This window comes from Megalobrama amblycephala, linkage group LG4 (assembly GCF_018812025.1).
Source record: "Megalobrama amblycephala isolate DHTTF-2021 linkage group LG4, ASM1881202v1, whole genome shotgun sequence".
NCBI lineage: Eukaryota > Metazoa > Chordata > Actinopteri > Cypriniformes > Xenocyprididae > Megalobrama > Megalobrama amblycephala.
This window is the reverse complement of record NC_063047.1, coordinates 33,714,556-33,726,703: the sequence shown is the minus strand read 5'-3', so window position 1 is coordinate 33,726,703 and position 12,148 is coordinate 33,714,556. Positions and strand designations below refer to the sequence as shown.

The following is a 12,148-nucleotide window of genomic DNA, read 5'->3' as shown; positions in this document are numbered from 1 at the left end:
AATTAGATGAATGTATCTCCCAGTTTACATCCATCACAAGGAGATGGAGCTCCATGGCAACTAAATCAAACAGCAATTCTTAGCTTTGTCACTGGCTTGCAGCCAAAACCAGTCCCTGTGCTTGAAGATAATGACTCTTTGATGCCAGCAAACATCCATTCTCCAGTTTAATTAACCTTCAATATATTACATGCATCCATGTTTCTGGCTTATTGTGGAGGCTGATCCGATCAAAGGTGTTCAGTCTTTTTTTTTCTGGCACTAAGTTCATTTGAATATGCCAAGTCTGCCCTCATGTGGCCTGTCAAGGAACTGATGGCTGGATTGGTAAACTGATGATTAAAAAAAAAAAAAAAAAGATTGTTAATTGCTGTTCATCTGAGCCAACTGGAGGGTACTGGACGCCAATAAAACAAACCATTCCGTTCTACCATTTGTGACAGTGATTAAGTTGCCTATATTATAATAAGCAGACACTATCTGTATAGAACACATTCACATCCGAGTGTACAGATCAGCCAGTTCTACCTATCTACCTATCTACCAACCTACCTAACGTAATAAATACATACATGTTAAGTTTAGAAAATAGACAGACAGACAGACAGACAAAAATATATCTATCAAATCAAGCGGAATTTATAGTCTAGGCTACAGCTGTGTGGCCAGTTTAGCTGGTCAGGCCAGTTAAACCAAGAGGCCAACCAATGTAATGCAATGGAATTCATGAAAGCTTAAATGTTGTTTAAGTGTATATATGTCTATAACTATATGTCTTTTTAGATATTTTGATAGGCTATGCCAATGTTCTGTGTATTTATTTATTTATTTGTTTATTTGTCTTGGATTTTATTTGGTGGTGAGCCTTCCATGTCAGTTTCTTGTTGTAAATGGACTATTTGTGCCATTTTGTATTCAATAAGTGAAAAAAATTAAAAATAAATAGAAAATCAGAGAAGACGTAGGAACCTGTGTTAATAGTAATCCTTTCCTGACGGCGAGTTTAGTGTGGCTGCACAAGTCGACGGTCAAGGATTTCAGTGATGCAGTGAAATGTGAGTTTTATGAAATATACTTGTGTTATGAAGTTTATATGTCTTATGAGACTGTGCTTAGCACTCGACTGTTGTTTCTGTGATTACGGTCCCTGAAATTATCGCTAAACCGCACCTTTTGTCTCTCAGGAAGATATGGCTTACTCATGCAATGCTATTAAATTGTTTATTTTTAAAGAAGACGTTATTATTTTCTGGCGTCGTTATTTAATTAATTGAATCTGTTAGTAATATTAATATTCTATAGTAATATTAATACTATTCTAGTCTAAATGTCTTTCACACATAAATATATTTGAAGTCTACAATTTGTGAAATATAGTCAATCCATCTCTTATTGATCCATAAGTAACGTTATATAATAAGAAACAAGACAGAGGTTTAATGACATGTACCAGGTGCACTGTGATTATTTCTGCCTGCTGTATTCTAGATCAGCACAACCAGTTTGTTCTTCTTGCCCAATGGGCTGACAGCGGGGGCGGACCAAGATGTTGAGTGACATTCCTCGGGACGCCCTCCTCCGCCCACTCACCCGGAATGAGGTGGTGGGGATGTTGGTGAGACTGACCATCTTTGGGGCTGCAACATATTACAGCATCAAATGGGTGGTGGACGCTTTGGACCCAACACAAAAACAAAAATCCCAAGCCAAGAAAAGGGTAAATATATCTCTGCTACTGGGCTTGTGTACTGATTGTGATAATAAGTGTGACGGTAAATGTCGTTCCAGTGAATACTAAACTTAATTTACAGATCATATTTCATGCGAGGCTGTAGCTCAAAGCACTTATAAAAACATAGGGATTTTTTTCCATAATGGCTTTAACATCTAGTAGTCAGAATATTGATTCATCCCAGTGATTCAAATCATTTAATTCTGTTCACCAAAAAGACACTTTTACTCATAATAGTGATAATGGCTTGATTGTTATGTTTTGTGAATTATTATATTGTGTATTTACTGACTCTGATATTTGTCCATTAATTTTATGCATTTATCATGTTCCCACACTCTCCCCAGGCAGAGCAGTTGATGAAGCAGATAGGCGTAGAGGGTGTCAGTCTGACGGAGTATGAGATGAACGTCGCCACTCATCTTGTTGATCCTCGCAGCATCAAAGTAAACACCAATACATGTGAATTGTGTTGACAGATTGGAATTGGAAATTGCTTCCCTGTTCACACCCATGAATGTGCAAACCTGTAATCAATAGCCGCTTTTCCACTGCCGGGCCAAAGGCGGGCGTGCTAGTGCGTGCCAGGGCCGGTCGCGTTTCCACTGTCACTTCCGGGGCTTTGTGCCTCTTCGGTGCTTCCTCAGTGCCAAAGGCACGAGTTTTTCAGCCCGCCGAAAACCTTGGTCCAAAGCGGGCCAGCTGGGGCTTGAGAGGCGCGGTCGAGATGAAAGGCGGAGCTAATCGTAGTCAGGTGATGGTCTACACACTGAAATGGGTTGGGTTGTGTGACGTTTGATCAAGGGAGGTGTGTTTAAGGGCGGTTTTTAGATCAGCGCTGCGGAGCTAGCGGACCGACAGTGGAAACGCAACTTGATTTTGGCCTCGGTGCTTAAGGTCTGTGGCCATAGGCCCAGCCTGGCACGCTGTTAGCCCTGGCTTACACTGGCCCGACAGTGGAAAAGCGGCTATCGTTACCATAGGCCAGGGGTTCCCAATTCTGGCCCTCAAGATCCACTTTACTGTAGAGTTTAGCTCCAACCCTGATCAAACACACCTGAACAAGCTAATGAAGGCCTTCATCCTAGTGAGGCTGCGATCTTTCTATACCAGTTCTTCAGAGGTTTCTAGGCTAGACTCCTCCTCAGCATTGAACACTACAATGAGATGGTCTATTAAGACTGAAGACTGAATTGTTGTGAACACGGAACAAGACGCAACTGACAAATGCTTTGACTAGCGCTGTCAGTCACAGGAAAACCCTTTAACTGTTAAAAGGACAAGATAATACATTGGACATTTAAACTTATTTTTTATTATGAACATAGGACTGACCTGAAGGAAAATGCTAAATCTAAATGCAGGTAATAAACTCGTTTACTCTGTCTTTTGCTCACAACACTCCTCTACATAATACAGTAAGCTTTAATGAACAATATCAGTTGAGAACATACAGTTTACATTGCTAAGAGTGATTGCTAAGGGCGTGTAGTGATACACAGAACCATTGGGTGAAGCGGTCATAGCTGTGTTTTATCGTGAAAACACAGCTATTGACCAATCAGAATCAAGGACAGGAACTAACCAATTTATAATAAAAATCATTATATTAACTGTAACTCTATTAATGCAATACAGTGAACGACAACCGTCTGTGGTCTCCCAGTGGCTTACATTATTGTCAGTTTAGAGTTAAAGGTTTATTTTCACCCGAAAACGAAAAGGAAAAAAAAAGGTCATCAGTTACTCACCCTCATGTTCCCAACCCGTAAGACTTTCATTCACCTTCGAAACACAAATGAAGGTATTTTAACAGTCCACACAACTACCACTTTGTAGTTTCAGAATATTCTAATGCTGTCAAACGATTAATCACAATTATTTGCATCCAAAATAAAAGTTTGTGTTTACATAATGTGTGTGTACAGTGTATATTTATGTATATGTACATACAAACATACACGTATATATTTAAGAAATATTTACATGTATATAGGGTATATATATAATTTTATATTATATATAAATATTTTATATATAAGTATATTTTTGTTAAATATATACATGCATGTGTGTGTACTTATATATATACATAATAAATATACACAGTACACACACATATTATGTAAACACAAACTTTTATTTTGGATGCGATTAATTGTTTGACAGCACTAAAATGCTCATAAGGAGATCGTAAAACTAATCCATATGAATCGAGCAGTTTAGTCCAAATTTTCTGAAGAGAATCGATTGCTTTATATGATGAACAGATTGTAGGCTTTTATTCACATAAACATTAACAGAATCTCAGCTGAACTTGCTTGACGCACGAGAACAAACAACACTGGTTCTTCCAGAAGCTCAAACGTGCTGCGCGACACGCGAGAATTAACCTGGAATTGGTTCTCATACGTCAAGCAAGCATGAGCTTCCGTTTACCATATCTGATGTTTCTGTTGATGAATGTTTATATGTGAATAAAAGCCTAAATTATACCTGTTCAACATATGAAGTGATCGTATCTTTTCAGAAAATTTGGACTAAACTGCTCGATTCATATGGATTAGTTTTACAACTAATCCATATGAATCCATATGTTTTTATTAACTTTTTGAAGCATCAAACTGGTAGTTGCGTACACTGTCAATGAAGGGACAGAAATCTTGTATTTCATTCAAATATCTTAAATTGTGTTTAGAAGATGAACGAAACTCTTACGAGTTTGGAACGATATGAGACTGAGTAAATGATGGAATTTTTATTTTTGGATGAACTAACCCTTTAAGTGATTAATTAAACCAAAACGAAAGTTAACATGTATGCCATCATCTCTAAAGACATTATATTTGTCTTTGTTGGCGCTTGATGACGTGGCAGTCAGGAGATATGCAGTCTTACTAGGACACAGCCTTTCGTTTGAAAAGCACCTCTAGAAAGTTTCAGGCAGGTGAGTTTGATCAAGGTTGGAGCTAAACTCTGCAGGAAAGTGGACCTTGTAGGCCAGAGTTGAGAACCCATGCCATCGACCTTAGTCAGGGTAGTACCATATTTAATTTTTGACCGGAATTTTCAATAAATTGTACTGTTGTTTAACAACATACCAATTGTTCAGCTGACAAAACATCTTTCCGGAACCTTTATACGTGCCATTGTAAAGACTATAAGTCTTTCCCTCACAGCCACATTTTTATCAGCATTAAATTCAATATGACATCTAACCTGGGTCTATTGGCCCCACAACACCCCTTCAAGTCATTATTAGCCTATATGATTAACCCTCTGGAGTCTGAGGCTGATTTGGGGCTTGGAGAAGTTTTGACATGCCCTGACATTTGTGCTTTTTTCAGTTATTCATAAACATATAAATGACAAAAGTGTCATTACACTGTATTCAGCACAAACTAGGCTACAATAATATGTGAGGAACATGTATGTACATGTTTGTATTTTTGAAGGAATAATGTTTATGCGTGGTTATTGAAAAAACAAAAAACTGAAGTCACTGAAATAAGGCCAAAAAAAGTATATTAAATCTGTGTTCACAAGACTTTTGGGTATTGGAGGATGTACACTAGAGTTTTTGCTTCAGAATTATGTAAAAAATTATGCTGCCTACTCCTTCATATAAAACAATATATTGATTTAGTTTTTGTAAGACACTTTTTGTCAAGAAACACAGTATGCTTGGAGGCGTGAATCTGCATGAATAATGGGCCATTTACACATGAGAAGACAAAAGAATCACATAATAATGACCTGAAATGACTTGCATATTAATGGGGCCTTTCAGTCAGGTAGGCTGTGAAAAAAAACCCTCTGTAATAATGTCTCAGCTCATCATAAACAGCAATACTGTGAAATATTATTACAATTTAAAATAATGATATTCTATTATATTCTTTAAAATAAAATGTATTTCTGTAATGCAAAGTGTCTGAACAATTATGTTACCTCTATGGCATTTCATATAGGCTTTTAGCTTAAAAGCATGCACATTTGGAGAAATATTGATGGATTCTTATATATTTATGTCAATTTTCTATACTGAGAAGTAATATTTATTGTCATCACTATGAGTGCTGGATACTGTTTTTTCAATTCATATTTGCACCCAGAGGGCGCTCTGTACACCTTTAGTCCACAAATTATTCTAAAGAAGAAGAGGACATTTCAGGAATGGTATTTTCAATTCATACTTGCAGCCGGAGGGCGCTCTCTGTACACCTTTAGGCCACAAATTCATATAAAGAAGAAAAGGAACTAGGAACTAACAGCATGTCTTCTAGAGATCGCTAACCATTGCTTTAAATATCTTCTTCCTTTCTTTGTAAGGTGACCTGGAGAGATGTTGCTGGGCTAGATGAGGTCATCTCCGAGCTGCAAGACACTGTCATTTTGCCTTTCCAGAAACGTCATCTCTTCTATGGTTCCAAACTCTTGCAGCCTCCCAAAGGTGAGTCATGGAAAAAGTGTATGGGCTTTAAAAAGTCTTATGTGTGAAATGTCAAACTGAAGATTATTCATATATTTTTTTTTATTTTTCTGATTCTCAGGTGTACTGTTATATGGGCCACCGGGATGTGGAAAGACTTTAATTGCCAAAGCAACAGCGAAAGCATCTGGATGCCGCTTTATTAATCTACAGGCCTCCACTTTGACGGACAAGTGGTACGGTGAATCGCAAAAGCTGACTGCTGCTGTATTCTCATTGGCGGTCAAGATTCAGCCCTGCATCATTTTCATTGATGAAATAGGTAACCACTGAATATGCTCTAAAAAAATTGGACAGATTCCAGACAGATTACAATGCCAGCTTGTTAAACGTGCCAAATAAATTCACTCCGCAATACTAGAGTGATAAACTTCTGTAATCACTATGGATATGCAGGTGTTTTATATTCATGGGTTTTATGGAAAACGTGGTACATGTACATTTGCATAATGACTGCAGTGTTTTCGATGCTCTGTCTAAGCACTGTATTTTCAATGCTGATGACATTTGAATAATACTGTACTGTGGCCCATCATCTGTGAAACTGAAGAATGTGGACGCTGCACACAGGGTCTCTCAGGCGTTTTATTATAGTGTACTAGCTGTAAAAGTTAATTATATTAATTAGTTATGCTTCTTTTAAAGCTGGTACCGCATGTTAAATTACAGATGCTGAAAATGCAAAATTGTAGAAAAAATATGACTGCAAAAAAGTAGTTGCTTTAATTTCTTATTTAAAATATAAAAAAAAACTATACAAATACTATATAGTTGCACTGTATATAATTTGACATAACTGTAAAATATAAATATTTTTTAAATAATATATTAATTAAATATTTTATATACACTACCGGTTGGATTTTTAAAAAAAGAAATTAATGATTTTAAATTGCATTAAACTGAATGTAATGTTACATAAGATTACTATTTCAAATAAATGCTGTTCTTTTGAAAGTGCTTTTGAATTTTCTGTTCATCAATACATCCTGAAAAAAGATGAAATTCAATATATCATGTATAATAACAAGAAATTTTTCTTGAGCACCAAATTATGATATTAGAAGGATTTCTGAAGGAGCATGTGACACTGAAAGTAATGGCACTGAAAATTCAGTGTTGCCATCAAAGGAATATATTGCATTTTAAAATATACTGTATTAAAATAGAAAGCTGTTGTTTAAAATTGTAATAATATAACAATATAACTTTTTTTTTTTGTATTTAAAAAAAAAAATGCAGTCTTGGTGAGCATTAAAGGTCTTTTTTTTTTAAAAAAACATTCAAAAGTCTTATTGACCCCAAACTTTTGAATGACCGTGTAAATGTAGTACTACATTTAATTATCCTCATACTAAATATAATTTAAATTTTGGGTTTTATTTTGGGTTGATTTCATAGTGTGCAGTTATGAAATGTATATCTACATAAAATCTGTCTCTTGTCTCAGATTCATTTCTGAGGAATCGTTCCAGTATGGACCATGAGGCCACCGCTATGATGAAGGCCCAGTTCATGAGTCTGTGGGATGGACTAGACACAGCAGCAGACAGTCAGGTAACATGCACACATATTAGTTTCATAGGTCATTGTATTTCTTCAAAAGTCTTAGGAATATAAAATATGATAGGAAGTAAAAGTGTATGTCAATGTTCAGGTAATGGTGATGGGGGCTACTAACAGACCACAGGATGTGGATGCAGCAATATTGCGCAGAATGCCTACTGCCTTCCATGTAGGCCTGCCCGTGAGTCTGATGAACACACACACACCTTTACATTGTGTTTTTGTTGATTGCCCATCCTAATCTGGACAAAACTGAATTATTTTTGGTCCATTTTCAGAATGCAGCTCAAAGAGAAGAAATCCTTAGACTAATTCTGTCTGGTGAAAACGTAAGACAGCTCTTCTCATCTCATCAAAATATTTTGTCTGTTTAAATATATTGCTTATGTTAAAGGTAAAGTGGCCTATATTTACACTACCGTTCAAATGTTTGTGGTCTGTAAGATTTTTTTGATAGAAATCTTGGTAACACTTTACAATAAGATTTCATTAGTTAACTACACTCCTGGGCAAAAAAAATCTGCCAAGCCCAAAATAACTAAACACTAAGTTTTGATTGTCCTAACCACAAATTATTGGTCAGGAACTTGGCTACATTTTAGCAAATGCACTACTTAAAAATCCATTGATGTCTCAGAAAAACTTCAGGCAGAATGAAGTTTTTGGCAGAATATGGGAAGTTTGTGGAGTGTGAAGCGATGAATCACAATGAAACACGAGTTGCATGGTGATGCTCCAGAGTGGTGTCTTCAAAAATCTGCTGAGAAATATAATAATAAGTGCATCTCTACTACAGTGAAGCATAGAGGAAGAGGTGTCATTGTGTGGGGAGCCTTCTGGTATTGATGAACTACTTTACTGTGAAAAGTCACTTAATGCTTTGGAGTACAGGAGAATATTGCAGAATGGCTTGCTTCCCACTCCTGTCTCCTGCCCAAATTCCAAAGACGGCCAAGAAGTGGCTTGAGAACAACTCCATCAGGCTCGTGTTTTGGCCTAGTTTTGGTCTCCCACTAAATCCAAACTAACTGAGAGACATTTTTCAACTACAAAGACCACTAAATATTTTGCTGTTTTTGGCTTAGTCCTTTTTGTTGTTGTTGTTGCCGCCCAGGAGTGTACATTAGTTTACATGAATTAACTATTAACAATACTTATACAACATTTATAACTCTTTATTAATGTTAATGTTTACTAATACATTTTGATAAAAAATTATATCTGTTAACATAAGTTAAAGGGTTAGTTCACCCAAAAATGAAAATAATGTCATTTATTGCTTACCCTCATGCCGTTCCACACCCATAAGACCTTCGTTAATCTTCAGAACACAAATTAAGATATTTTAGTTGAAATCCGATGGCTCCGTGAGGCCTCCATAGGGAGCAATGACACTTCCTCTCTCAAGATCCATAAAGGTACTAAAAACATATTTAAATCGGTTCATGTGAGTACAGCGGTTCAATATTAATATTATAAAGCGATGAGAATATTTTTGGAGCGCCAAAAAAAACCAAAATAACGACTTATTTAGTGATGGCGATTTCAAAACACTGCTTCAGGAAGCATCGGATCATAAATGAATCAGCGTGTCGAATCTGCTGTTCGGAGTGCCAAAGTCACGTGATTTCAGCCGTTGGCAGTTTGACACGCGATCTGAATCATGATTCGATACGCTGATTCATTTGTGCTCCGAATCTTCCTGAAGCAGTGTTTTGAAATCGGCCATCACTAAATGAGTCGTTATTTTGTTTTTTTTGGCGCTCCAAAAATATTCTCGTTGCTTTATAATATTAATATTGAACCACTGTACTCACATGAACTGATTTAAATATGTTTTTCGTACCTTTATGGATCTTGAGAGAGGAAGTGTCATTGCTCCCTATGGAGGCCTCACTCACGGAGCTATCGGATTTCAACTAAAATATCTTAATTTGTGTTCCGAAGATGAACGAAGGTCTTACAGGTGTGGAACGGCATGAAAGTAAGTAATAAATGACAGAATTGTAATTTTTGGGTGAACTAACCCTTTAATGCACTGTGAACATTTTGAGCATTTTTAGTAAGTAACATTAAAAAAGTTTAATAAATGCTGTAAACATGTTTTTTCATTGTTAGTTCATAGTAGTTAAGGCATTAACTAATGTTAAAAATGAGACCTTATTGTAATGTGTTACAAAAGTCTCTTATGCTGACCAATGTTGCAATTATTTCATCAAAATGTTACATGATCCTTCAGAAATCATTCTAATATGCTGATTTGGTGCTCAGGACGGATTTACTGTCATTATCAATGTTGAAAACAGTTGTGCTGCTAAACATTTTTGTGAAAACTGACACATTTTTTCAGGATTCGTTTATGAAAAAAAAAGTTGTTAAATGTCTTTACTGTCAATTTTGATCAATTTAATGCTTGCTTAATAAAAAAAAAACTGGCCACAAATCTTTTGAAGGTATATATATATATATATATATATATATATATATATATATATATACATAATATTTTATTTGAATCTTTATTTTTCATCAGTTAAGTAACGCGATTAACCTGAAGGAAATAGCGGGGCAAACAGAGGGCTACTCTGGCAGTGATCTGAAAGAGCTGTGCAGGGACGCCGCCATGTACCGCGTCAGAGACTATGTCCGCAAACAGCAGATGAAACAGATTGCACAACAGTTCCAGCTGGATGAAGAGGAAGAGTATGTCTAAAATGCTTTGTATAACACACACACACACACACACACACACACACACACACACACACAATGTTAGCATTTTATTTGTGTGCACAAAATGCAGCTCTCATAACATGTCTTAACTAAAGAGGTCTACAATATCTGGAGAAATATATCCCATTAATCTCAAGTAGTTGCTCAGCTGGTTCATCTTGATGTTTTGTTTGAAGAAAAACAATTCAAGATATTCTTGATAGTTTTAAAATGCTGTGTAAATACTGTATGTAGGAGTGAATTTAAAAGCATATTACTCACTAAAATCTAGCAACCCTCATGTCACTGATTTTGTCCCTGGTGTCCTCTGGTGTGTCCTCAGGCATGTGGACAGCACGCAGCTGAGGCCCGTGACTCAACTGGACCTGCTGTTTGGCCTAGATAAGATGAGAGAATCCAAACAGGCCACAGTTACAGCTGACCCAGCAAATCTGAAAGAGGTGCCTCTGGACTGAAAACCTCACGCTTTACACGTTCATACATTCATACATTACATACATTCGTTTTCTCTCTCTCGCTTATTTCTTTCTACCTCATTCTTTCCCTTCTTTTCACATTCATGTTGCGTCTCAAACATTACTACTTTGCACTACAATGACTTTACAGTCACATACTCAACACAACAGCTATGTGCATATTTATTGTAACAATAATAATAATAGTATACATGCTAAATGGTGTTTCATTATTCTTGAGTATTTTAACTTGTTTAAATTATTTCTGATATGATCATCTGTTGGTTGCATACTATGTAGAAGCAGATATTGAACCTCTTTTTGGATTTGAGAGTAAGGAATACAAACTTTGCTATGTCTATAAATGTTTTAGTAGTCAGGACCAGGTTTCCTGAAACACTGTCCCCTGGTATCAAATACAATTAGTCCCAGACTGCATGTTTGAGCTGTTTTAACTGAAAGCAACTTGTACTAACATATCTTAAAATATGTCAGGGCTATTGTTTTGCTATTGTGCTATTGTCTCAAGATGCACACCAGTAATGTTTTTTCTAGGCTATGTTTATAAAAGCTACTTAAATGTCCTAATTGAACTAAGGCTTAATCTAAGCCCTGTCTGTTTTAGGATGCATGAGTGTTACTCTAAATTTATACTGAATGGTGCATGTGTGATCTTTGTTAACACCAGTTTAGCCATGATACGTAAGATGACTGCTAATTTGTGTAAGGGGCATATCTGGATCGTATTTTAACCCAAAATCAAAAGGAAAAAAAAAAATTTTGCGTAAGGAAAACTAGTTTCTTTTGCACATTGTTTTCATGGTAATTAGTTCTCAATTTTATAGTAGTGTGATATATTGATATACAGTACAGTCCAAAAGTTTGGAACCACTAAGATTTTGAATGTTTTTAAAAGAAGTTTCATCTGCTCACCAAGGCTACATTTATTTAATTAAAAATACAGTAAAAAACAGTAATATTGTGAAATATTATTACAATTTAAAATAACTGTTTTCTATTTGAATATATTTGACAAAGTAATTTATTCCTGTGATGGCAAAGCTGAATTTTCAGCATCATTACTCCAGTCTTCAGTGTCACATGATCCTTCAGAAATCATTGTAATATGCTGATCTGCTGCTCAAGAAACATTTAATGTGTACAATTGTA

At 35.9% G+C, this 12,148-nt stretch overlaps 1 protein-coding gene across 4 annotated transcripts; it reads left to right on the top strand.

The window, feature by feature from the left end:
- Positions 1 to 898: 898 nt before the first annotated feature.
- atad1a (ATPase family AAA domain containing 1a) lies at positions 899 to 11,559 on the top strand. 4 transcript variants are annotated; one of them, XM_048188962.1, is made up of 10 exons: positions 899 to 1,055; positions 1,489 to 1,615; positions 2,080 to 2,178; positions 6,065 to 6,185; positions 6,286 to 6,486; positions 7,675 to 7,781; positions 7,882 to 7,971; positions 8,069 to 8,119; positions 10,324 to 10,493; positions 10,846 to 11,559. In XM_048188962.1, exons 2-10 carry the CDS (start codon positions 1,547 to 1,549, stop codon positions 10,976 to 10,978), a joined length of 1,041 nt encoding a protein of 346 aa, XP_048044919.1. In that variant the 5' UTR covers positions 899 to 1,055; positions 1,489 to 1,546; the 3' UTR covers positions 10,979 to 11,559. The 4 variants fall into 4 exon arrangements, with proteins under 4 accessions (XP_048044919.1, XP_048044917.1, XP_048044920.1 ...); XM_048188960.1 differs by having other exon boundaries at positions 900 to 1,055; positions 1,489 to 1,717; XM_048188963.1 differs by having other exon boundaries at positions 951 to 1,055; positions 1,532 to 1,615.
- Positions 11,560 to 12,148: the final 589 nt, after the last annotated feature.